We start from the raw sequence: 27080 nt of genomic DNA, 5'->3' as shown, positions 1-27080 counted from the left end.
GGCTGAGGGGCAGGGGTCAGCTCCTCTCCCCACCACCTCTTCTCCAGGCCTGCTCCACCATCGAACGGTCTCCCGCAGCCCCCCAGCACCCTCAGAACCAGCCCACCATGGGGATGACTCAGACCTCAGGAAAGGAGAACCAGGGTGGGGGATGGGAATCTATTTAAATATAGAATCCAGACAAAAGAACTTTCCAAGTTATGGGTACAGAACGTAAATGTTACAGACAACCTCGCTGTAAAAATAACAGCAGAATGGAGAGCTGGGCAAGGAAGATGCCACGTAACTCACTTTTCCCAAGAGGGAGTCAACAGATAACAGATTAAATTTGGAAAATGTTGCTTGAAAACAGAAGTCCTCTAAACTCTGCCTTAAAAAAAAAAATCCATTTCGCTTTGCTCAAAGGCAGTTTCCAAATGATGAGGAGCACGTGGGCTGAAGCGTCTTGAAGGTGTCAGTCGCTCAGTCATGACCCCATGGACTGTCGCCCGCCAGGCTCCTCTGTCCATGGATTTCTCCAGGCAAGAACACTGGAGTGGGTTGCCATTTCTTTCTCCAGGCTGACACCTTTTCTCGGGGAACCCCGACTTCTGGTTGAAGGAGGGCAACAGCAGGCCAGCACTACAGAGACCTGGAGGCGGGTGCTCAGGCTCCCAAGAGTCTACCTCGGCCCCCACACCACCCAGAGGAAACACAATGGGGCACCATACACTGCTGTTGGGGTGCCCCCTCAGACTGCAGGCCCACCTCCTCCTCAGCAGAGCCTGGGGCTGCCATGAACATTAGGGCCCCTGTGCAGGGGGGCTGTCAGTCCTGTGCGGCTCCCTGGAGGAGGCAGCCTTTCTGAGGGTCCAGGAGAAAGGAGCGGGCTGAGGCCTCCTGTGGACTGGCTCTGGAGGGAGAGCCAGGGACAGGCAGGATCCACTTCCCAGGGGTTCTGGGCTGGAGACCAAAGGCGGCAGAAAGAGGAGGCCTCTGAGTCTCCACCTCATCTCTGGATCAGAGGCTGGATGTCCACGCTGAAGAGGCCCAGGGGTGTGAGGCCCTGGGGCATGGAGGCCCTTGCATAGCCCTCCGGGGTCTGAGATGGTCCAGGCCAGGAAGGGCGAGGTAAGTGCTAGAAGGGAGGCCCTGGGGTGGGGCGTGGGGGGAGGGGGACGGTGAGGGGGGAGGGGGACGGGGGGCGGTGGTGGTTGGAGCTGGGGTCTCAAAGGATCCAGAATCATGGAATTGTAAAAGCCTATCTATGATGGGACCTAGTGTACAGCATCTTTTATTCTCTTAAAAAAATTTTTTTTTTTTTGCTACAAAAGTAAATTATGCTTGATCAGGGGGGAAAAAATTACAGTGCTGAAAGTGAAAACCAGTCAGGGGCTGGGCCCCGGGAGAAGCCCAGTGGAACGTGTAGAAGGCGCAGCCAAGATCACTGACCCGGGCAGGACGCACCCTCGGTTGTCAGGGCTACGGGGCCGCCCTGGGCTCGACGGGGGCCGAGGTGGACTCCTCCCCGTCCACCGAGGGGCTGGAGGCAGAAGGGCCTGCTAAGCTTCCGTCTTCTTTTTCATCTGGAAGAGAAGGGGATGGGTCAGGCTGTTGTCAAAGGAACAGGGGGTGGAGGGGTGGGGGGCAAACCTGGGGGTCCCGGCTGCCAGGGGAGGGGTGCGGAGCTGTTGGCTGACTTAGAGAAGTAACTGCTGACTCCAGACATGCTCGCAAAGGCCACTGGCCAGGGGACACAGAGGTTGTTTCCAGAAGACTTCAGGCCAATTCTGGGCTGAGCACCAGGAAGCAGCTGCTACCCCTGCTGCCTGGCCAGGGGCGGGAAGCGTTGTGGACAGGTCTGGAGGTAAAGGTGGAGGGGCAGGCCGAGGGTGCCCATGAGCGCCTGCCCAGGGGCGCCTGGGGGGCCTGCGTGTAGCCCCTGTTCCACGCCCCATCTCTGCGTCCGAGGAAGGTCGATTTGTCCTAATTCTCACAAAGGCGCCCTATGGGTTGAGGCCTACTTGGCTCGAGAGCCCAGGCTGATCTGAGAAGTGAGCAGAGGTCTCAGCTGGTGTGGAGGGAGCCCTGGGGATGGCCTGTCCCACCCAGCCCAGCTGGAGAAACGGGCTCTGAGCCAGATGCTCCCCACCCCCATCCTTTGCAGCGACCGACTGATGACCTCAGGGCAGTGACTTTGCTTCTCTGAGCCCTGCCTCCCCACAGGTCACCAGGAAGGACCCTCTCCCCCCACAGAGGCAGGTGGACATGGAACAGGCCAGCGGAAGGGCTCAAGGTGAGCCGGGCCCCCTGCAGAGGGGCCTCCGGCTCCGGGTTCCCTGACTCCCTGAGGATGGCCCTGTCTAGCAGGTGATGGAGCCTGAGGGGTCCCTTAGGTTCCCTGAGAACTCTAGGCTGGTGGCTGAGGATGCCCCCATCTCATGAAAAAGACACATGAATATGTAAATGCAGAAATAGGAGAGAAATAGGCCCAGGAACACAGACTCACAAGGACCCACACAAAGTTACCCTTCTAGACAAATATACATGTAAACAGACAGAACCTTAGACACACACACACATACATGCACGTGTGCATGGAGGCCTACAGACACGCAGAGATTCACACTGAGATGTGTTTAGACAGACACACAATGTCCACGGCACATGCACCCTCCCCAGGCCAGCCAAACCTGGCGGTCCCCCTGACTTCGGCCCTCAGAAGGCCCTGCTCCTGTCCTGCGTGCTGGGCCCAGGCCTCACCTGTGTCCAGCTTGCTGCGTTTCTGTTCAGGCTCCTGGGGGGCGGCCTCGATGGCCCGCTGAGCCTCAGGATGGATCTTCAGGAGGGCTTTGGCGAGGGTGGCAGGGCCAGGCACCCCCAGGGACATGATGCAGTGCACACCTTTGCGCTTGGCCCCTTCCACTTTGGCACTGTCCTTGGAGGCCGTCAGCAGGACCAGTTTGGAGAACTTCCTGGGTTTCTTGGGGGCTGCGGGGACAACATCTGTGCCCGGCTCAGGGGGTTCAGGGGTGGGCTCCTGGCCGGCCTTCACACTCTCACCCTCCTGCTCGCTGGGCTCGGGCAGGGGCATTTTGGGATGGGCGGCTGGGCCCCCAGGCCACGTTCAGGTCTCAGTAGGATTTGTCTTCCACCTCGCTGCAAGGAACCTGGCAGTCCACGGGCTCTGTCCTAAGGGAGGAGACAAAATCCCATCAGCGGGGACATCCCTGGCAGTCTAGTGGATAAGACTCTGGGCTTCTAATGCAGGAGACATAGGTTCAATCCCTGATTGGGGAACTAAGATCTCACATGGGAAAAAAAAAAATCCCATCAGTGGAGGGGCCCTTGGGCCAGGCTTCAGAAGGGATCTGGGCTGGAGGTCAGGGCAGATGGGGCTGCCCTGTGCCCCCGACGCCCGTTCCCACCTTGGGGAAGGACCTGAATGGAGCTGGAAAACCTGGGCCGGCATGTCTGCTGTCTTGGCAGCCTTGGGACCATCACCTCCCCCAGCCAAACCTCACTCCCCAACTGTAAAATGTGCCAGAAACAGGGCTCTCCAGGGGCTTCTGGGGTGACCAAGGTACTGACAGCTGTGAGTTACTAGGAATCCAGGCCCACAGGTGCTGAGCTCGGGGTCGAGTGCTTCCACGGGTTTGTCCCATTTAACCTTCACTCCATGTTATGGAAGTTGTTCTCATCGCCCCAGGTTACAGATGAGACCACGGAGGCACACGGCCATGGAGCATAGCTGCGGGTCCGGTCGAGCTGGCCCAGGGCCCGCCCCGCACTGCGCCTGGGCTACCTGGTCCAGGATGACGGGAGCCGGTCTCCCTGAGCAACGGGCGTCGGGGAAAAGCACTTGGGGGATGTGAGCTCAGGTCACCGACCCTCCCAGAAGGCCCGCTGCCCTTCACCCCGACACTGTCTGTGTCACCAGGAGCGGGGGCTGGGCCCCCAGGGCACTCTGCAGGCCCCAGAGGGGAGCCTGGCCCTGGGAGGCTGGCCTCTGGATTCACAAATAGATCCAGTCCCCATCCCAGGCCAGAGGCCCAGGCCGCCCAGGGCTAGGGGATGCCAGGGCCCCACGAGGGCAGCGACTTCTGTCTGAGCTGGTGCTGGTGCTGCCCCAGCTGAGTGGGGACAAGGCTGTGGAGGTGTCCAGAGGAGCCGTGGTCACTGAGGGTTCCCTGGCTGCTGGTCTGGAGAAGCAGAAAAGAAGGCTGACAGGGGCAGGGTTGGCCTGGAGACCCGGGCGCTGGGGCATCAGTGTGGGGGTGTCTGTTGGGGGTGACTGGGTAGTGGGCAGATGGTGAGGGTCTTTCTCAGTTTCGCCCAGAAACAAGACTGTCACCTTGGCAGACGTCTCATGTACCCTGTCTGGAACCCAGGGGGCAGTGAAGCCCATACTCTTACCTGCCCCCCTGGACCTGCTTTTCCAACCTGGCTTTGAACTGTTTCTTTGAGTTTGCAGTCCATAGGGTTGCAAAGAGTCGGACACGACTGAGCAACTGAACAACAAACTCATATGGCTTGAAGGGTCCATGCCCCTCACTTCATAGTCTTCCAAGACCCCATCACCCATGACAGGAGCCTGAAGTGCAAGATCAATGTGTGGTTGGGGTGTCTTGCCCCCCACAAGTTCCCCTGACAATTAGACATGAGAGCAGAGACCTCCCACTGTGACAGGGAGGACTCCGGGGGGGGGTGTCCTCAGGTCTATGCTGCCTGGTAGCAAGTCCCCTGACGACTGGCACCCCTAGGATTGATGTCTTATTATCTCTCCTGTCCCTGGTCCAGCTTCTGGATGAGCCAACCCCTGCTCCTCCCATGTGGTCCTTCCCGGCTTTGCCCACCCTACCCCACAGGGTGGGCAACATGGTGGTATCGGGGGCCTGGGGGAACACAGGGTCCAACAGAAAAGATGCTGCCAGTGCCTCCCCTAGCAGAGCCACTCTGGGCAGGAAAGGGTTATGGTGGGAAGCCCCGCCCCCAGGCCCCTGATTGGCCCTGGGGCACATACCTGGCCTAGCCCAAACCTTTGTGGTCCAGGGATGAAACTACAGGTGGTTGCACCCCTTCCTCATACCATATCCAAAAAATTAACTCTAAATGACCACAGGCTTAAACATGAGAGCTAGTGATAAAACTCTTAAAAAAAAGAGTTGGATTAGGCAAAGAACTAAAAGTACAGACAACCAAAGAAGAAATATGTAAATTGGACATCATCAAGATTTAAAACTTTTGTGAGTCAAAGAGACTCACAATCAAGAGAGTTAAAAGGCAATCCATAGGGTAGGGGAACATTTTTGCAGATCATGTATCTGATAAAGGGTTTTCCTGGTGGTTCAGTGGTGAGGAACACACCTGCCAATGCAGGAGACCTGGGTTTGATCCCTGGGTCGGGAAGATCCCCTGGAGAAGGGAACAGCAACCCACTCCAGTACTGTTGCCTAGGATTTCCCGTAGACAGAGGAGTCTGGCATATAGTCCATGGGGCCGCAAAAGAGTCGGACACCACTTAGTGACTAAAACAACAACATATCTGATAAACGACCTGCATCTGGAATTTATAAAGAACACTTACAACTCAGTAATGAAAAGACAAATAACTCAATTTTAAAATGGGCAAAGAATCTGAAAAGGCCTTTCTCCAAAGAAAATATACAAGTGGCCAGTAAGCACATGAGATGTTCAACATCATTAGTCGTGAGGGAAACGTGGATCATGAGATACTATTTCACACTATTAGGATGGATCTAATAAAACAAAGCAAAAAACAGACAATAACAAGTGATAGTGAGGTTGAGAAGAAAATAGAGCCTTGATACACTGCTGGTGGAGCTGTATATAGGCGCAGCCAGTTTGGAAAACAATCTGGCAATTTCTCAAAAGGTTAAACATAAAATGACCATACAACCCAGCAATTCTACTCCTAGTTGTTTCTCCAAGAGAAATGGAAACTCATGTCCACATAAAAACTTGTACATAGAATGCGTGCAGCAGCCTTATTCATAGACACCAAAAAGTGAAACAGCCCAAATATCCATCGACAGCTAAATGAATAAACACAATGTGATGTGTCCACACAATGGAATATTATTTGATAATTTGACAAATTAATGCCACACATGAATAAGCCTTGGAAACATTAGCTGAGTGAAAAAAAGGCCTGTCATCAAAGATCGTAAATTATACATTCCATTTCTATAAAATGATCTGAAGTCTCTAGAAAATTGATACAGTAGAAAAATCCATAAGGACAGAAGGTAAATTTGTGCTTTTCTAGGGTTAGGGGTGGGAGGGATGGGGGCCAGAAGAGTTAATACTAGCATGGGGGTTTCTGGGATGATGAAAAATTTCCAAAACTGATGGTGGTGAAGGCTGTAGAACTTGGTGAATTTACTAGAAGCCACTGAATTGTACATTGTGAGTGAACTCACAGTATGTAAACTATCTCAATAAAACGCATGTATTAAGAAAAGGGAAATTAAGTCTATGACCAGTGGTTTTCCAACTTCACAATACCTAAGAATCTTCCAGAATTCTTGTTTAAAATGCCCAATCCTGGACTCCTCCAACCCCAGACTTCTTTCTCAGTGCGTCTGGAGAGGGCCCTGAGGATCTACCTTTTTTTTTAAACCAGTACTCTATTTGATTCTGATACTTTGTGAAACATGGCTGATGTCATGGGTCCTCAGCTTAGGAAGTTTCTAATCTCTCATTCATAGTTGAACTGTTCTTCGGCCACTCCATAATCATTGTCCCATGTGCTTCTTGGAGGGCTGTGATGGGGCTGCTGATGAGGTGATGGGTTCACTTAGGCATCAGGTACAATCCTCACAGGGAGATTTTCAAAGCAGCAGTTAGATCCAAAAAGGGTCAAGAATTGCTACTTGATAGTGTACAGGGAACGGTTTCCCCAAAGTGGGGATTTCATGTAATGACGTCTCCTTTCCCCTAATCACCATGGCTTAGAATCACCAAAGGTAGTCTTAGAGTTAGCTTTACTCCTTCTTACCCGCTGTATTCTGCCCCTAGACCTGTCTATGCTAAGCCCAAATGGCCCCCGCTCCCCAGCTCTCTCCTCTCGTGTCATGATCGCCCCTCCTGCCCAAGCCCCCTGAGTGCCTCCCCTGTCCCAACATCTCAGACCACCAACCGCCAGCCCTGTGAGCATCGCTAGAGCCACAAGGATGGGACGGGACAGGGGCTGGGTGCAGGGCGGGGGCGGTACTGGGTGGGGGGGACGCGGTCAGGGATAGACAACCCAGAGTGGGGTTCCCTGATTTGGGGTGTGAGGGCTCAGTCCTGGGGTCGGGATGGTTGGGGGCAAGGCGGAACGAGGAGAAAGGAGCTTGAATCGCGGATGAAGGACAAGGAGGTAGCCTGAGTGCCGGGAGGCAGAGGTGGGGAGCACCCCGCCCACCCCAGCATCAGTAGCCCTTGGGGACCCCGAGGAGAGCCCGGCAGGGACCTGAGACCCTCCCCGATCCGCTGGGGCCCGTCCTCACCGGGCACCGGCCGGGCGGCGACGGCAGAGGGGCCCTCTCTCTCCGGAGGCCGAGCAGCGGCGGGTCCCTCGGCCTCGGTGTCTGGGGGCCCCCGCCTAGGTTTGGGCAGTCACCTCAGGCTGGGGTCAAGGAACGAACATGCGCAGTAGGGTTTGTGAGGTGCCAGTTCCTTGGGCCAGAGTGGTTTCTCCGGGTCTTCCCCGCGCGGGGCGGAGCTGGCGGTCTGACCAATCGGCGCGCGGGGGCGGGACCATGCGGGTACTGGGCGGGGCTCTCCCAGGGCTGGAGGGTGGGTTTAACTGAGACCATGCGACCTCCCCCAGTGTTTGACATCGGCCCGACGCGGAGGAAGCCTGAGCATTTGTTTAAGGGCCTCGGTCGTCCTCTTCGTTTTTCTGAGCGAACAGAAAGAACTTCCTTTATGTTTATCAAAGCCACTGATTCCTCTCTGCCCCCAGCATCCCTGAGGGCACAGCATCTTTGGCATTGATTGGATTCTCGGTCCAACACTCTCCATTGGTCTCTTCCTCGCTACTGGTACCCCCAAACTCCCACAGGTTCAGTACTTATCTTTCAGTCCGTCTATCGCCCATAGGTCCAGCCCCCACTCACAGCGCACAGTCACTGCCCACTCATTCTCTGACCACCCTGTGTGGTGGGGACCGGGATTGCTCTGGTGCGGGGAGCTGCGAGGCCTGGGAGTGCTCTCCTGGACTCTTGGCGGGTGGCGATCCGAGTGGTCCAGCATCCTCCGAGCTGAGGCCGGCCCTGCCTCTCACCCGCCCTAGGTGCAGCGACGCCCCTGCTCCCCTCCCGCACCGCGCCTGCGCCCTCTGTTCTCCTCAACCCTTTCCAGTCCTCCACTCGCGGCCCCCACCCCGGCCCTTCGCCCGGCTGGAGTCCCCAGTCTTCTGGCTGCGTGTCCTCATGTGGACAGAATGAAGACACTGTTCCTCTAGAAAATGCCACTTCCCTGACACCCTTCCCCTCCGCCTCCCTCCTCTTCCTCTAAGGCTGCTCCTGGGCTCCCTGGGCAGGGCAGGTCCAGGTCCCTTAGGGGCCTGCCCGCCCGGGATGTCAGGCATTTCCTAAGTCCTCTGCAACTTCTCCATCCTGTGTCCTTCAGCTCACACACATTCTCCTGTATCCTCCTCAAGTCCAAACATCAGCAGAACCTGTGTCTGCCTCCCAACGACTCCCAGCTTCCTCCTCGCCCCTGCCTCCCCATCTGCAGATTCCTATCCCCACCCTTGGTTCAGGTTCAGCAGCCAGACTTCCAACACCCTCCAATCCTTTCTCCAGGGGTCACGTCATTTTCTGGGTATTTTCTAGGTTCATTCAAAAGCCTTAGTAAGTTTATTTTCCATTATCTATTAGTAGTCCACTGACTTATTTAACTTATATGCAGAGTACATCATGAGAAATGCTGGGCTGGAAGAAACACAAGCTGGAATCAAGATTGCCGGGAGAAATCTCAATAACCTCAGATATGCAGATGACACCACCCTTATGGCAGAAAGTGAAGAGGAACTAAAGAGCCTCTTGAAAGTGAAAGAGGAGAGTGAAAAAGTTGGCTTAAAGCTCAACATTCAGAAAACGAAGATCATGGCATCTGGTCCCATCACTTCATGGGAAATAGATGGGGAAACAGTGGAAATAGTGGCTGACTTTATTTTTCTGGGCTCCAAAATCACTGCAGATGGTGATTGCAGCCATGAAATTAAAAGACGCTTACTCCTTGGAAGGAAAGTTATGACCAACCTAGATAGCACATTAAAAAGCAGAAACATTACTTTGCCAACAAAGGTCCATCTAGTCAAGGCTACGGTTTTCCAGTGGTCATGTAAGGATGTGAGAGTTGGACTGTGAAGAAAGCTGAGCGCCGAAGAATTGATGCTTTTGAACTGTGGTGTTGGAGAAGACTCTTGAGAGTCCCTTGGACTGCAATGAAAACCAACCAGCCCATCCTAAAGGAGATCAGTTCTGGGTATTCATTGGAAAGACCGATGTTGAGGCCGAAACTCCAATACTTTGGCCACCTGATGCAAAGAGCTGACTCACTGGAAAAGACCCTGATGCTGGGAGGGATTGGGGGCAGGAGGAGAAGGGGACGACAGAGGATGAGATGGTTGGATGGCATCATCGGCTCGATGGACATGAGTTTGGGTGGACTCTGGGAGCTGGTGATGGACAGGGAGGCCTGGTGTGCTGCGGTTCATGGGGTCGCAAGGAGTTGGACATGATTGAGCGACTGAATTGAACTGGACTGAACTGAACTGAATCCACTGACTACTGGTTGTTTCTAATTTATTATGTTATAAATATCTTTGTATACAAATTTGATTATCTCCAATTATCCCCTTTCATAAAATTTCAAAATGAAATAGTTAAAGAAGGCAAATATCTTTAAGGGCTTTTAGAACTTATTGCCAGATTGTCCCTAAGGAAATGCACGAGCTTGGAGTCAGATGCCTGGATTCAAATCCCAGCTCTGGCGGTAGCTAGCTGTGTGACAAGCAATTGCTCCTTTCTGTGTCTCAGTTTTCTCATCTAGTAAATGGGTATCATAATATCACCCACCTCAGGGAGATATTGTGAGAATTCACAGAATAGCATTTTGTGGGCCATGGGTTCCAACGTTTATATTTCTTAGTCCTCTGGTTCTCAGAAATTTTGGTCTCAGAATCCTTTTAAAGAGTGGTTATACTCTTTAAATTATTGAGCAGCTCAAAGAGCTTTTGTTTTTATAGGTTTCATCTAGCAATATTTCCAATATCAAAGTTAATCTGAAAATATAAAATAGCAATGATAAATTCACTGACTATTTTTTTCAAACCAAAAATGAGTGAGAAGAATGGCAGTGTGCTACATTTAAAAAAAATCTATTTGGGGACTTCCTTGGCAGTCAAGTGGTTAAGACTCAGGACTCCCACTGTGGGGGGCATCGGTTCTACCCTTGGTTGGGGAAGTAAGACCCCACATGATTTGTGGCATGGTCCAAAAAACAGTCTGTTTAATATCACATTTGAGAAAAGACTGCTGGCTTCTCATATCTGTGTCTGCCTTCACTCTATAAGAATACATTGATTTGACTGAAGTGCATGAAGAAAATTCAGCCTCAGATTTAAAAAAAATTGGAAAAGAAAGTAGTCTTTTTAGAGCCTTTTCAGATAATTGTGGCTATTCTTCTTTGATACTACACCGACACTCAGAATGTGGTGGTTTTTTGACGGTTAGCTGCAACATGGAATCTCAGATGATGTCAGCGTGTTTTTTGTGTTCTATTACATGAGAACCCACGGATCTATCTTGCACTTTGAAAGGATCTTTTATTCACATGTGATTTTGTAAATCATGTGTTGGTCTTTCCAAACATATTTGTTCACTGACTAGATCTTGTGGCCGTTGACACATCTTATTATACAATATGAAAAAAAAAATGTATAACATTCATGAATATTGCAACTCTCTGGCAATATTGGGAAGTTGTGAAACTAAAGGTGGCAGATACAATCTCTAAAATTGTACTTTTTGCTAAAAGCCTTAGAATTTTATTAGTGGCAACAAATTCTGTCAGTTTGGTGTCACTGCCTTGATTCACACTAAGAACCATCATTGCTTTCGCATCATTGGTGCAAGCTCATTACAGTGAAAAAGGCCACAATTGCCTCAGTATTATTAATACTATGAAATATTCATGGGCCTCCTGCAAGGGCTTTGGGAACCCCTAGAGGCCACCACTTTGAGACCTGCTACACTATTCATTTTTCCATGAACTTGTTCATCTTTTCCTTACTGATTTAAGAAACCTTACTGAATTCAGTCAACCCTAGCATTCCACGTTTGACAGAAACATTATCATTTGCATCTGGTCGGGGAGGTGGTTGGGAAAATTGGTGTATGCATCCACACATCTGAATATTTATTTATTTATTGGCCACGCCTACCCACTTGTGAGATCTTGGTCCCCAACCAGGAATCAAACCAGGGCCCTTGACAGTGCAAGCGGTGCAACTACTACACCACCAGGGAATTCCATATGCAGCTAAATCTAATGGTCTTTTTCAGTTTGAGTTTCTTGTTTTAAAAAAAATCTTCCTGGCCTTCCCTGGGGGTATAGTGGCTAAGAACCGCCTGCCAATGCAAGGGACATGGGTTTGACCCCTGGTCCAGGAAGATTTCACATGCCCTGTGCAACTAAAGCCAGTGTGCCACGATTACTGAAGCCCGAGCACCCTAGGACCTACATGCTGCAACTACTGAAGCCCACGTGCCTGGAACCTGTGCTCCACAACAAGAGAAGCTACCACAATGAGAAGCCCTCGCACCGCAATGAAAAGTGGACCCCTCTCATCCCAACTAGAGAAAGCCTGGATGCAACAACAAAGACCCAGCACAACCAAAAATAGATCAATCAGTGAAGTTTCTTAAAATAAATAAAATAATCCTAAGTAAGTTCTTCCCATATTAGTATTAGTGTGTCAGTGGTACTGAGCAAAGTATCACAAATGGAGTGGCTGAAACAACAGAAACTTCTCATCTGACAGTTCTGGAAGCCAGAAATTTGAGATCAAGGTGTGGACAGGTGGGTTCCTTCTGAAGGCTGAGTTGTTGTTCAGTTGCTCAGTCATGTCCGACTCTTTGCAACCCCATGGACTGCAGCACGCCAGGCTCCCCGTCCTTCACTGTCTCCCTAAGTATGCTCAAACTCGAGTCCTTGGAGTAGGTGGTGCCATCGACCATCTCAGGGCTGGGAGAGAGTCTGTTCCAGGCCTCCCTCCTTGGCTTCTAGACACGTCACCCCAATCTCTGCTGTCACCGTCACAGAGCGTCCTCCCGTGTGCATTTCTGTGTCTGTATCTCCCCTCTTCATAAGGACACCTGTGTTTGAATTAGGTCCACCCTAGCAAAATGGCTGTCTGGGGAGGCCTTACAAATAGCTGTGAAAAGAAGGGAGGTGAAAAGCAAAGGAGAAAAGGAAAGATATAAGCATCTGAATGCAGAATTCCAAACAATAGCAAGAAGAGATAAGAAAGCCTGCTTCAGCGATCAATGCAAAGAAATAGAGGAAAACAACAATCGGAAAGACTAGAGATGTCTTCAAGAAAATTAGAGATACCAAGGGAATATTTCATGCAAAGATGGGCTCGATAAAGGACAGAAATGGTCTGGACCTAACAGAAGCAGAAGATATTAAGAAGAGGTGGCAAGAATACACAGAAGAACTGTACAAAAAAGATCTTCACAACCCGGATAATCATGATGATGTGATCACTAATCTAGAGCCAGACATCTTGGAAAGTGAAGTCAAGTGGGCCTTAGAAAGCATCACTATGAACAAAGCTAGTGGAGGTGATGGAATTCCAGTTGAGTTCTTTCAAATCCTGAAAGATGATGCTGTGAAAGTGCTGCACTCAATATGCCAGCAAATTTGGAAAACCCAGCAGTGGCCACAGGACTGGAAAAGGTCCGTTTTCATTCCAATTCCAAAGAAAGGAAATGCAAAAGAATGCTCAAACTACCGCACAATTGCACTCATCTCACAAGCTAGTAAAGAATGCTCAAAATTCTCCAAGCCAGGCTTCAGCAATACGTGAACTATGAACTCCCTGATGTTCAAGCTGGTTTTAGAAAAGGCAGAGGAACCAGAGATCAAATTGCCAACATCCGCTGGATCATGGAAAAAGCAAGAGAGTTCCAGAAAAACATCTATTTCTACTTTATTGACTATGCCAAAGCCTTTGACTGTGTGGATCACAATAAACTGTGGAAAATTCTGAAAGAGATGGGAATACCAGACCATCTAACCTGTCTCTTGAGAAATCTGTATGCAGGTCAGGAAGCAACAGTTAGAACTGGACATGGAACAACAGACTGGTTCCAAACAGGAAAAGGAGTGCGTCAAGGCTGTATATTGTCACCCTGCTTATTTAACTTATATATGCAGAGTACATCATGAGAAACGCTGGGCTGGAAGAAACACAAGCTGGAATCAAGACTGCCGGGAGAAATCTCAATAACCTCAGATATGCAGATGACACCACCCTTATGGCAGAAAGTGAAGAGGAGCTAAAAAGCCTCTTGATGAAAGTGAAAGAGAAGAGTGAAAAAGTTGGCTTAAAGCTCAACATTCAGAAAACTAAGATCATGGCATCTGGTCCCATCACTTCATGGAAAATAGATGGGGAAACAGTGGAAACAATGTCAGACTTTATTTTTGGGGGCTCCAAAATCACTGCAGATGGTGATTGCAGCCATGAAATTAAAAGACGCTTACTCCTTGGAAGAAAAGTTATGACCAACCTAGATAGCATATTCAAAAGCAGAGACATTACTTTGCCAACTAAGGCCCGTCTAGTCAAGGCTATGGTTTTTTCCTGTGGTCATGTATGGATGTGAGAGTTGGACTGTGAAGAAGGCTGAGCGCTGAAGAATTGATGCTTTTGAACTGTGGTGTTGGAGAAGTCTCTTGAGAGTCCCTTGGACTGCAAGGAGATCCAACCAGTCCATTCTGAAGGAGATCAGCCCTGGGATTTCTTTGGAAGGAATGATGCTAAAGCTGAAACTGCAGTACTTTGGCCACCTCATGCGAAGAGTTGACTCATTGGAAAAGACTCTGATGCTGGGAGGGATTGGGGGCAGGAGGAGAAGGGGACGATCAAGGATGAGATGGCTGGATGGCATCACGGACTCGATGGACGTGAGCCTGAGTGAACTCCAGGAGATGGTGATGAACAGGGAGGCCTGGTGTGCTGCAATTCATGGGGTCGCAAAGAGTTGGACACGACTGAGCGACTGAACTGAACTGAACCAGCAACTTCATCTTAACACGATCATCTTAAGGACTTAATGGCAAAGTTCTTATTTCTAAACGAGGTCACATTCAGAAGCACTGGGGATTAGGACTTGAACTTCTTCGTGTGGGGAGTGGGGACACAATTCAATTCACAGCATTTGCTTTGACTTGTTTCTAATGGTTTGATAATTTCTCCCTTTCCGCACGATTCTCTCATGTTTTGCAATTTATTTATTTTTAAAATATATTGCCAAATTGTTTCAAAACCCTGATAATGCTTAGGGACCTGTCTATAATTTTAATTGATTGAAAATTGAATTTCTCATTACCCCTAATAAATAGGTTTTTTCGGCTTGCGGGATCTTAATTCCCTGACCACAGATCAAGTCCATGTTCCCTGCAGTAGAAGCTGGGAATCTTAAGCACTGGACCACCAGGGAAATCCCCTGGGATTTATGTATTCAACAAATACATGTCTAATAGTGACTAATGTGTATTTCCAAAGGGAAAATTTTATTCTGTGTCAACTGTACTTCAAGGACATTGCTTTTGTAAAAAGTAAGTGTTGTGAAAGGAAGAAAGAAGGGAGGGAGGAAAGAAAGAGGAAGGAGACGGAAGAGGGGCCTGCAGTTGGCATTGAGCTTGATGTGGGAGGACTCTGGAGTGAAGGATATCACCTATGTTCTTCAGATAGCCAGCCATCTGCTGGGTCAGAGATCCTTCCTGGATGGATCACCACCCTCCCCCAACCCCTGCAGAAGACAAGTTAGAGCCGGTGCCCAGGCCTCAAAGGACCCGGGTGGGCTCAGATGGCACCCCCAGGCGCCCCTTCCTTGCCACCAGGAGCATTAGCTGCAGAGTGTCCACGGGTGGGAAACGTGGGTCTGCTCTCCATGGGACAGCATGGGACCCGCATGGGACCCCCATGGGACCTCCCCTGGGACAAGCACAGCGGTTGCGTACACAGAAGGGCTGTTTGGTTTCTCTGGTCTCCCGTTCCCCCCACCCCATTACTGAATAACTAGACCTCCTGTTTATCCTCTGACATAGCTGTTCCAGGGCCAGTTTCACTCTTTGGCCTACCGAGGTGACCCGGATTTAGCCTCAGGCTTTTTGACGTATTTATGAGAGTGAAACAAATATGACGTGACTCAGATGTCCATCCACTGATATGTGGATAAATAAATGCTGGCTATCCCTCAAAGCAGCATTACTCAGCCATGTGCTGTGTCTGTGCTAAGTCGCTTCAGGGTGTCCGACTCTTTGTGACCCTATGGACTTGTAGTCTGCCGGGCTCCTCTGTCTGTGGAATTCTCCAGGCAACAATACTAGAGTGGGTTGCCATTTCCCTCTCCAGGGGATCTTCCCAACCCAGGGATGGAACCCAGGTCTCCCGCATTTCGTGCAGATTCTTTACTGTCTGAGCCACCATAATAAGGGACCAAATACAGATAGCTGTACACCGTGGACGAACCTGGGAGACCTCACCGCTGGGTGAGAGAAGCCAGACAGTAAATGACAAATACAGCATGTTCCATTTATGTGAAACGCAGAGAAAAGGCAAATCCATAGACACAGAAAGTAGACTAGTAGCGGCGGGGGCTGAGAGATCTGGGGGGAAAACGAGGAGTGACCGCTGAAAGGGGACTGGGTTTCTTTGGGGGTTATGACGGCATTCTGTAATTGGATAATGGTGACGGTTGTAAATATACTATTAATAAAAGCCACAAAGCTGTATACTCTAAAATGGTGAATACTGGGAATTCCCTGTTGGTCTAGTGGTTAGGCGGAGAAGGCAATGGCACCCCCACTCCAGTACTCTTGCCTGGAAAATCCCGTGGATGGAAGAGCCTGGTAGGCTGCAGTCCATGGGGTCGCTGAGAATCGGACACGACTGAGCGACTTCCCTTTCACTTTTCACTTTCATGCATTGGAGAAGGAAATGGCAACCCACTCCAGTGTTCTTGCCCAGAGAATCCTGGGGACGAGGGAGCCTGGTGGGCTTCCGTCTATGGGGTCGCACAGAGTCGGACACAAGTGAAGCGACTTAGCCGCAGCAGCAGCTAGTGGTTAGGATTCAGGGCTTTCACAGCCCTGCAGGGGTGTGGTGGCGGGAGGGGAATTCCACCCCTGGTGGGGGAACTGAAATCCTGCAAGCTGTGTGGCCAAAAATTTTTTGTTTAAATAAAAAATGGTGAATATTATGGCATGTGAATTAAATCTCAGTCAAAAAAGAAAAGAAAGAAAAAAAAACCCAGAGAATTCCCTGTGGTGTTTAGGAGTCCATGATTCCATTGCAGGGGGCACAGGTTTGATTGATCTCTGTTCGGGGAACTAGGATCCTGCTCGCTGCCACATGGAACAGCAGATAAAAAGAAAAAGAAAAGAAAAAATAATAAATGTGGGAGTTTTGGATTAGCAGATGCAAATTATTATATGTAAGTTGGATAAACAACAAGGTCCTGCTGTATAGCACAGGCAACTATATTCAATATCCTGTAATAAATCATAACAGGAAAGAATATGAAAAAGAGTATATATATATGTGTATAAGTGAATGACTTTGCTGTGCAACAGCAGGAATTAACACAGCATTGCAAATCAACTCTATGTCAGTAAAATAAATCAAAGCATAGGTGTCATAAAAATATCAGCTGTTGTCCACAGTAAATCGGAAAACGGGCAGGTGTGATAAATCCCACATATCTGGTGTGAGAATTGTTGGTGTGTGACTGTGAGCGCAGGAGAGGAAAAGCAGGGTGCTTTTTCCTTGTCAGGGCTTCAGAGCACAGAGGCCCCAAAGGGCTCCCCATGGGCTGAGAGGTGGCCCGGGCCAGGCAGCCCTGGAGAAGGGCCAGGAGCCTGGTTGGGGTGGGGATGGTTCAGGGCTGCTCAGGTTAGAGCTGGGCATCCAAGGACCCTGAATCCTGGGATTCAGAGACCAGTTCTGTAACAGAGTCAGGCACATTCGATGAATTTATTTTTTTACCCACAAGTTGATTTTGCTCAAACCCCAAAGATAAAATGTTGCTTCAAAGAATTCCTGACCCCAGGAAGGTGGACTCTCCAGTCTGCAGGGAGCTGGGAGAGAATTCCTTTCAATACATTTTAGGGTTCTTGTTCATTTTTACCTGCAAGAGAAGCAGGTGGGGTCAGGCAGGGCCCAGAACTGACCACAGGAGGACAAAGGTGGCCAGTTGGGTGGGGCCACTAGGGCTACAGGCCAATGGAGGGAGTCCCACCACCTTCTCCCCGCCGCACCTGTGCCTCCCCCAAACCACACTCAGACCTCCCTCTTACTCACACACTCCCCATCCCTACCTGCGGTCAACCTAGGACTTCTGAGGTCTTTCAGTGTTCCTCTTCCAGGCGTAAACGGCTATCCCAGCGAGCACTACTAGCGCAGCACACGCCGCAGGCCCTATGGCCATCAAACCCACAGACATAGACCCTTTTGCCTATAAGGGGGGAATGAGGTCAGGTGACCTGAGTGACACCAGGGTGACCCCACAGGATGGAGACAGTGAGGGGATTGTGGGGCTCGGGGTCCCAGACTGACGGGAGAAGGTGCAGGAACCAGAGAAAAGACAGGGCCGCTCAACGAGATGGCCCCATCCCTGCCCCCCCCACCCCCAGCTGAGCAGAAAGAATAAGCTCTAAGGCAGATGCCGGCCTTGCCCCTCCCTCTGCAGTAACAATCCGGTAATTTCAGGGCAGCGACTTGGCCCTCATGGAGACGGCACCCTCTGCCTCCTGGACTGGTGGGAGGAAACAACTGCCCAGAGGGTGGGGGGCACCTGGGACAGGACTGCCTGGGGGGAGCCCTTCTGGGTGAGCCAGGCATGGGCTCTAGGGTCTGGGGCGAGGGGGGCACTCTCGCTCCTCAAGCCAGACCCGGGCTCCCAGCAGGGGGTGAGGGCCGAGGGGTCCCTCAGGTTCCCTGAACCTCCTGGTCTGTCGCTGGGGATGTGCTGGGGTCTCAGTCCAAGGGAAGCAGTCGCTCCACCCTCACCCCCAGGTCCCTGGAGACTTTATCTGTTCTGGAAACAACCAGGGTCTTGCTCTTGTGCCGGTAGCTGTTGGCTGGGCCTGGTCAGGTCCGGCTGGTTTTGAGCGGTGGACTTGTCTCTCACCATGAAGAAGATTATCCCGTTTTTCACGTCTGTCATCTTCTCAAGGTATCAGAGTTCACCCCTGTAGGGGGACACCTGTCATCTTCCTTCCCACACACTCTGACTCCCCCAAGGTCCCCCGGCTCCTCCCGCAGAGACTGAGGCCCCTCCCCAAACCCTTCTGGAGGGGTCGCCCAGACAAGAGACAAGTGCCACTTGCCTGGAGCTGACCTTGGGGGGATGGGGGTCCTCTGGAAGGTGACAGTGGGGTGTAGGCTGGGCCACCCCAGGGATTGCTGGGTCTGGAGAAAGGAGAATCTAGGTCCCCTCCCCCCCCCCACTTCCTGCCCAACTGCCCCCACCCTGAGCCTGGCAGGTACCCCCACGTGTTGGTGGATCAGCAATCCCACTCGGGTCCCCAGTCTGGCACCCCCTCACCTTTCGAAGGAAGCCGAGCTCTCTCCTCTCCGACTCTCAGCTCTAACTAGGCCAGATCAGCAAATGGACTTGGTACTATTTCCTTTCTCCTCCCTCCCACGCCCCGCCCCGCACCACCACAGCTTCTCAGAAAAGCAGTAGCTTCCCGGAAAGTACGGTTCAGAGATCATGCAGGCGTAGTTGCTCAGTTGTGACCCCTATGGGCGGTAGCCTGCCAGGCTCCTCTGTCCATGGGATTCTACAGGCAAGAATACCGGAGTGGATTGCCGCGCCCCGCTCCAGAGGCTTTTCTCAACCCAGAGATCAAACCTGCGTCTCTCACATCTCCTGTATTGGCAGGCGGGTTCTTTACCACTACCGCCACTGGGAAGCAATGGTTTGTTCTCTTTCGTCTGCTCTGCAACAAAAGCTTTTAAAGGTACCAGCTGTGAGACAACTCAGGGCTCCATGGGTGCAGATGAGGGGGAGAGGGAGTGCCCAGCACTTGGGCGGGCTTCCCAAGTAGCTGGTAAAGGAGGCATGGAGAGGCTGTAGGCCACAGACTGCAGAAAATGGAGCCAAAGGCCCCATAACTTGGAGCTGTTTGGAGAGGAGGCTGAGCTCGTGCGTAAACACAGCTGCAAGTCCAGCCGCTGAGTCCAGTCCCTCCCCACTCAGTAGCCTCCAGCTCCTACTGATCAGAATCCCTGTAGCCAATAGGTTTGGCAGCAGACATTTACTCTGGGAGGTCCCAGCCAGGAGCCTTCAGTCCTGGGAGACTTCCTGGAGGAGGTGACAATTGGTCTTGGGAGGGCAGTGACTTGAGGAGGGCTGTGTCCTGGGGAGGGCTAGCTAGCAGGAGGAAGCCTGAGGCTTTCTGGGGACAGGTCCTGCAGGGCAAAGCCCGGAGTCTCTGATACATACAAAACACCCCTCATCTTACCATCCACCACCCACCACCCATGTATCATCTACTTGCCTATGTTGGCAGAGAATACCGACTGCCTGATGCATGTGCCTTGACAACCGGGAGAACAGAGTTGCTCTTTTAATGCAAGGTTTTTTCACTGTTACTTTAAGTAATATCCTATAGATGGACATTTAGGTTTATCCCATTTTTTTCATATTATGAATTTGTGCCAATACTATGCATGCATGGATGTCTCCTTCTGACCTTCAGCTGGCATCATGCTCTGTGGCCTCTCCAGGGAGCGGCTCCCACCAATGTTCCGAGGGCTCTGTGGTGTGGGGTACCAGCTGAGGGAGTGCCACTTTATATTTTTGTAAAATACGTTTACATTTTTATAAAGAACGTTTGCATTTTTAGAAAATATTTATATTTTAATAAAATACATTTATATTTTATAACATGCTTATTTTATAAAATGTTTACATTTTCATGAAATACGCTTATAATTTTAAGTGATAGGATTTTGATTGGTTGGTCTTTTATAAAATATAAAATATTTATATAAAATATGTTTGTATTTTAATGAAATTATGTTTATATTTTATGAAATACATTTGTAATTTTTAAGTGATGGGACTTTGATTGGTTGGTCTTTTATTTTCAGTGTTTAGGGGTTTTTTTCCCCTCAGTTTTTTTTTTTAAGATTAAAAAAGTGTCATACTTCATTTGAATTTTCATGAAGCCTCAACTGCTAAGAAATAAAGGTAGTGCTCTAAAAAAGCTCTAGAAACCCGCAAGTTGCAGAGAACATCCACCCAGAGAAGAAAGGGGTGGGGAGCACAGTGCATCCTGGTCTGGGGCTTACCTGTATGTGTGAGCTTCCCAGGGTTGCTGTAACAAATTGCCACAACGTGGCTCAAACAACAGGAATTTGTCTCCCGCAGTCTGGAGGCCAGAAGTCCTAACTCGAGGCATTGCAGTCTCCCACCCTTCCAGAGGCTCTGGGGGAGGAGTCTCCCAGGCCTCCCAGCACCTGGTGGCTGCTGGCATCCCTTGGTTTGTGTTTGCATCCCTCTTATCTCTGCCTCCATCTTCCTACAGCCTTCTCTCCTGTGCATCCGTCTCCTCTCTCAACTCATGGTGATTTTGTCTGGAGATCCTTCACTAGTTACCTCTGCCAAGCCCCTGGCTCTAAACAAAATCACATTCTGAGGTTCCAGATGAACACGAAGTTTGGAGGGGCCATTAGTCAACACATTACACTGTAGGATACAAATTACATTTCAAGGAAAAATTAAGAAATCTTTCTGGGGACTTCCCTGGTGGCTCAGGGGTAAAGAATCTGCCTACCATTGCTTGAGACGCGGGTTTGATCCCTGATCCGGGAAGATCCCACACGCGGTGGAGCAACTGAGCCCAAGTGGCAAAACTGCTGAGCCTGTGCTCTAGAGCCCAGGAGCGGCAACAAGAGAAGCCACTGCAATGAGAAGCCAGGGCACTGCAACTAGTGAGTAGCCCCCACTCACTGCAGCCAGGAAAAAACCTGAGCAGCAACGAAGACCTAGCATGGCCCAAAATAAATAAATAAATACAATTTTTAAATTAAAAAAAAAAAAACAATCTTTTACGAGGTTTCATGAAGATTGAAGGGGAAGCCCAGAGGCTGGGAGCCTGGAGAGGAGACTGTCTGTAGAGTCCAGAAATGAAAACACTTGTCCCCACGGTAACCTGCATACTAATGTTGACAGCAGCACTATTCACAATAGCCACAAGGTAGAAACAACTCAAAAGTCCGTCAGTGAATGCATGGGTAAACAAAATGGGATATATATACATTCAACGGGGCATTATTGTCATAAAAAATGCTGACACGTGCTACAACATAAACCTTAGAAACATTATGCTAAGTACAACAAGATGGGTGCTAAAGGACAGATAGACTCCACCCTGTGAGTGCTGGGGTGCACACAGCAGGCCTCATATACTTTCCCAGCTTTAAGAGTGCAGAAACAGCCTGCATCGGCAACAGAGACGTCAGTGGTTTAATGAACGGGGGGATCTTGACACATCTGAGCCTTTCCTGGTGGCTCAGACAGTAAAGAATCTTAATGCAGGAGACCTGGGTTTGATCCTTGGGTCAGGAAGGAAAATTTCCTTCCCCTTGAGAAGGAAATGGCTACCCACTTCAGTATACTTTCCTGGAAAAGTCCATGGATGAGGAGCCTGGCAGGCTATACAGTCCATGGGGTTGCTAAGAATTGGACACAAGTGAGCATCTTTCACTTACATGTCTGAGCAAGGTCCTGGGGCAACCACCTCACCATGTGGGGTTGACAGTGAGCAGGATAAAGTGGCAGCCTTGGCTCCCTGGCACACTTCTTAGTGCCCCTTTAATAAGAACAATCACTAGCTGGGTCCTGGGGGCAAGTACGTAAGAAGGTCAGTCTTGTGCTTAAGATGCAAGTGAAGCAGGCGCTGGCCTGCACAGGGAGCAGGCCGTGCACAGGGCATGCACAGGGCATGCACAGGGAGCAACAGAACAGCCCTCTTGAGGGGCCCGACTGAGCAATGAGGAACCTAGAGCTGATGCAGGAAAGGGTCCCCTTCTAGGGCCCGACAGTGGGCTGTTGTCTAACACTCAGAAATGAATTGTCTGAGGAGGCACACATGCTGACAAAGCAAGAGACTTTACTGAGGAGGGGTGCCTGGGCAGAGAGCCGCAGGGTAAGAGAACTCAGGGGTCTCAAGGTCAGCAGTCTCGGGGTTTATGGTGATGGGGTTAGTTTCTGGCCAGTCCTTCTGACTCAGGGTGCTTCTTGGTGGCCAGCGCGGTGCTCAGCCAAGGTGGATTCCAGGAAGAAGGATTCTGGGGGACACATGGACTGGTGTCTCCTTTTGACTTTTCGTTAGTTCTTTTGTTTGGCGGTGGCTTGTTAGTTTCATGTTCCTTATTAGGCTCTCCTGTTGTAGAATAACTCATGCCAATGGTAACTGTGGTGCCTGGCCAGGATGGACAGTTTCAGTCAAAATAGGCAAATTCACAGAGAGAAAACAGAATAGAGTTTACCAAGGGCTAGGGGGTAGGAAAGTGAAAGAGGAGAGTAAAAAAGTTGGCTTAAAGCTCAACATTCAGAAAATGAAGATCATGGCAGCCGGTCCCATCACTTCATGGGAAATACATGGGGAAACAGTGGAAACAGTATCAGACTTTATTTTTTGGGGGGCTCCAAAATCACTGCAGATGGTGATTGCAGCCATAAAATTAAAAGACGCTTACTCCTTAGAAGAAAAGTTATGACCAACCTAGATAGTATATTGAAAAGCAGAGATAATACTTTGCCAACAAAGGTCCATCTAGTCAAGGCTATGGTTTTTCCATGGTCATGTGTGGATGTGAGAGTTGGACTGTGAAGAAAGCTGAGCGCCGAAGAATTGATGCTTTTGAACTGTGGTGTTGGAGAAGTCTCTTAAGAGTCCCTTGGACTGCAAGGAGATCCAACCAATCCATCTTAAAGATTAGTCCTGGGTGTTCGCTGGAAGGACTGATGCTGAAGCTGAAACTCCAGTACTTTGGCCACCTCATGCGAAGAGTTGACTCATTGGAAAAGACCCTGATGCTGGGAGGGATTGGGGGCAGGAGGAGAAGGGGACGACAGAGGATGAGATGGCTGGGTGGCATCACCGACTCGATGGACATGAGTTTGGGTGGATTCTGGGAGTTGGTGATGGACAGGGAGGCCTGGCGTGCTGGGATTCATGGGGTCGCAAAGAGTCGGACACGACTGAGCGACTGAACTGAACTGAGAGGGTAGGAAGTAGTTATTGTTTAACAAGTACAGAGTTGGGGGATGAAAAAGTTCTGGAAATGGATAGTGGTGATGGTCGCACAACACCATGAATGTATTTAATGCCACAGAATTGTACATTCAGAAATTAGTTTAAATGGTAAAATTTATATTCATGTGCACTTTACCACACACAAAACAGCTACACTGTAGTGACACTCCTGACCTATGAGGTTAGCCAAAACGGAAACGCACTGCGAGGCAGTCCGTTGGTGAAGCAGTGGGGAACAGGCCCTCTCATATTCTGCCAGTGGGAATGCAAACTGGTACAACCCTTACGGAGAGGGATCAGTCCTTACTAACAAAACTACATTTGTCTTTACCTTTTGCCCTAGCAATCCAACTTCTAGGAATTTCCCTTGAAGATACTGTTGCAACGCTATAGCCTTGTAGCCTAATAGGCTCCTCTGTCCATCGGATTTTCCAGGCAAGAATACTGGAGGGTAAAAAAAAAAAAAAAAAGAACACTGAAGGGATCGCCATTTCCTCCTCCAGGGGATCTTCCAGATCGGAATCGAACCCCGGTCTCCTGCATTACAGGCAGATTCTTTACCACTGACCCACCTGGGAAGCCTACCTTGAAGATATACACCCCGACAAATATGAAAATATGTATGCACCTGGTTACTCACTGCAGCATGGTTTGTGATCACAAAACACTGGAAACAATTTAGGTGCTCAGATATAAAAGAGTGGGGCTTCCGTGGTGGCTCAGATAGTAAAGAATCCGCCTGCGATGCAGACCTGGGTTTGACCCCTGGGTTGGGAAGATCCCCTGGAGAAGGGAATGGCTATCTATTTCAGTTTTCTTGCCTAGAGAATTTCATGGACAGAGGAGCACGGTGGGCTATAGTCCACAGGGTTGAAAAGAGTTGGACATCACTGAACAACAAACACTTTTACACCTTTTCACTTTCACAAACTAGAAATTTCATGAGAAAATTGGTTCACTCCTTCTTCACTAAATGACCTGAATCAGATCAAAGTCAGTGTTGGCAGTAATGCAGCTACTGGGCAGAACGTGTCTCTTCCTACTGTACACTGAGAACATGTATCACTTCCCTGGTCTTCCTGCCAAAAATGTGTAACCTGCATTTTAAAACTATGATGAAACATCAGACATACCCACATTGAGGGACCTTCTACAAAATAAATGGCTTGTACTCTTCAAAGATGGTAATGCCACGAATTACAAAGAATCTGCAACCCTTCTGGATTAAGATGTCTAAGAACACAACATTTATGATTTTGAATTTTCTTTTGCTATTCAGGATATTATCAGAACAATGGATAACACCTCTATATAAAGTTTGTGGATTATTTCAATGTTACTTTATTTTGAAAACTGTACTGTGGATATGTAGGTTTCCCAGGTTGCACAGTGGTAAAGAATCCACCTGCTAATGCAGGAGGTGCGGGTTTGATCCCTGGTTTGGGGAGATCCCCCTGGAGTAGGAAATGGCAGTCTGCTCCAGTATTCTTGCCTGGGAAATTCCATGGACAGAGGAGCCTGGTGGACTATGGTCCATGGGGTTGCAGAGTTGGACACAACTGAACAACAGAGCACAAAGACTGTGGATATGTAAATGAACTTGTAGTTCTCATAATTCATCCCTTTCTCATAGGAATAGGATGTTCTCACAAGCATTAAATGCAGTGATTCACAATCAGAACTTAGCACAAAATATTCAGTAAATACAGGTGAAACTATTTACCTCAGATTGGGACTTGAATCCATGTGCTGGGATTTGAACCCAGCCAAAACCCTGCTTGGGACTCTAACCCACAGCTTTCCAACTGAGATTACACACCTGGTTTCAGGACCTAATGAAGCTCAGGTTCTTGGTGTCTCATGGCAAAAAGAACTCAGTAGATCAGGATGGCGGGGCGGGGGTGCAAACGTGCACCTGTGGCTGATCCCTGTCGTGTGGCAGGGGCTACCACATTGTTGTGAAGTGATTGTCCTCCAATTAAATCAATAAACTAAAAAAAAAAAAAATCTCAGCGAGAGATAGTGATATGTAAAAGTTAATTTATTTAGAGAGAAACTCAATCCACAGAGTGTGGGCCATCTCAGAGGGTGAGTGCAGCCTCACAAGGTGGTGTAGTTAGCTTTTATGGACTGGGTAATTTCACAGGCTAATGAGTGGGAGGATTCTTCCAACTAATTTGGGCAAGGGGCAGAGATTTCCAGGAATTGGACCACTGCACAGTTTTTGGTCTTTGATGGTTGGCCTTGAACTGTCATGGGGCCTCTCCATGGGTCATCTAGCTCACTGATATGTTAAAATGAGTGTATACTGAGGACAATTCTAGTCAAATTTGACTTGTCTGCATCTTGAACCCATTTAATTCTAATCAGTGTTTATCTTGGGTCCTCAGGATATTATATCATTTTTTGATTGTGTCCCACCTCCTACCCTCCTATCTCTTGGGAAGAATATCATCGAGAATTTGGTTACAGGAAAGGGTCTTACTGAAGGTAATGGGTTTTAAGAAACTATCACCCTTCACCCTCACCTGAGAAATATCAGCTTAAGCCCAGAAAGGACAGGCTTTTCCACTTTGCCATAAATCACTCCAAAGGTGCATCCAACTCCAGGAAGCACTTGCCAGGAGTTCAAGAAGGTAAGATTACATCAGCCCTGGCACCTTTAAGCCAAAGCTACAGCTCCTACACCAAGCAGTAGGTTGCCCCGCTCCAGCATATGAGGTGAGTTATCTTTCCACGATTACAAAGAAAACCTAGTAACATCAGATACAAAGTCAAAGGGGCCACAGTTCATTAAGTGGCTGCTGGTATAAGCTGCCCCCACCCCCACCCCAAACAGAGATAACCCAGACGACTGGCCTGCCTCAAAAACTCAGCTTCTCCCAACTCTGCTCCGAGGGAGACTAGCTGGTCCTCAGGCTGAAGCAAAACGGACTTAAAAACATTAACTTAAGACATTCTGCACAGGGCTGACAAGCTTGGGGCGGGGTGGGGGTGGGGGTTGTAATGTTTTTACCCTGCCACGTATGTAACACGCTTCATGTTCTGCAGGAGAAAACTGCACCTCTGTCTGGCCCCTTACTCGCAGTCATAAAAAAAAAAAAAAATCATTCCTCAGGGGCAGCCAGCCCGGTTCAGCGGATGGAAGCTGCGAACACCACGGTCTGCTGGCTCAGCTCTTGGCTCAGGCCCTGGGCCTGTAGCTGGGCTCTGGGATAACCCGGGTGTCCGCCGCCCAGGGTCCGGGGGGCGGGTACTCCTGGGTCCGGAATGATAGGTGCAGCACAGCCCCCGGGCTCACCCCGGGAGGCGTGCGGTCACTTGGAGGAAGCGGTATTATTGGCCTCGGGCCCATTGCCTCCTAACATGAGGAGACAAAATGGCGGCCTCGTGGGGGCGGGGGAGAGCGAAGCTACCTCCGGGTTCCACGCCACACTAGAACTACAACTCCCAGCATGCTCTGGGCCGAAGGCGGGAGCGATCGAGGGCTAGCGACGCTAGGCCCTGTGTCCTCC

General features: G+C 49.8%; 1 protein-coding gene across 3 annotated transcripts; it reads right to left on the bottom strand.

Annotated features, from left to right (window-relative positions):
• Positions 1-1245: 1245 nt before the first annotated feature.
• On the bottom strand, positions 1246-18887 carry FLYWCH2 (FLYWCH family member 2). Of its 3 annotated transcripts, none has more exons than XM_060406133.1 (6): positions 18840-18887; positions 18302-18483; positions 17611-17747; positions 7494-17420; positions 2743-3171; positions 1246-1565 (listed from the first exon to the last, which is right to left on the bottom strand). In XM_060406133.1, the coding sequence occupies exons 5-6, from the start codon at positions 3071-3073 to the stop codon at positions 1462-1464; spliced, it is 435 nt and encodes a 144-aa protein (XP_060262116.1). In that variant the 5' UTR covers positions 3074-3171; positions 7494-17420; positions 17611-17747; positions 18302-18483; positions 18840-18887; the 3' UTR covers positions 1246-1461. The 3 variants fall into 3 exon arrangements, with proteins under 3 accessions (XP_060262116.1, XP_060262115.1, XP_060262114.1); XM_060406132.1 differs by having other exon boundaries at positions 18341-18483; XM_060406131.1 differs by having other exon boundaries at positions 18423-18483.
• Between the last annotated feature and the right edge of the window lie 8193 nt (positions 18888-27080).

This window comes from Ovis aries, chromosome 24, assembly GCF_016772045.2.
Source record: "Ovis aries strain OAR_USU_Benz2616 breed Rambouillet chromosome 24, ARS-UI_Ramb_v3.0, whole genome shotgun sequence".
Lineage (NCBI taxonomy): Eukaryota > Metazoa > Chordata > Mammalia > Artiodactyla > Bovidae > Ovis > Ovis aries.
This window is presented reverse-complemented; position numbering and strand designations above follow the sequence as displayed.

Coding starts and splice junctions, on each gene's coding strand:
- FLYWCH2 (XM_060406133.1), bottom strand. CDS start 3,073: ATGCCCCTGCCCGAGCCCAGCGAGCAGGAGGGTGAGAGTGTGAAGGCC. Junction 1,566..2,742: donor ACGCAGCAAGCTGGACACAG/GTGAGGCCTGGG, acceptor CTTCTCTTCCAG/ATGAAAAAGAAGACGGAAGC.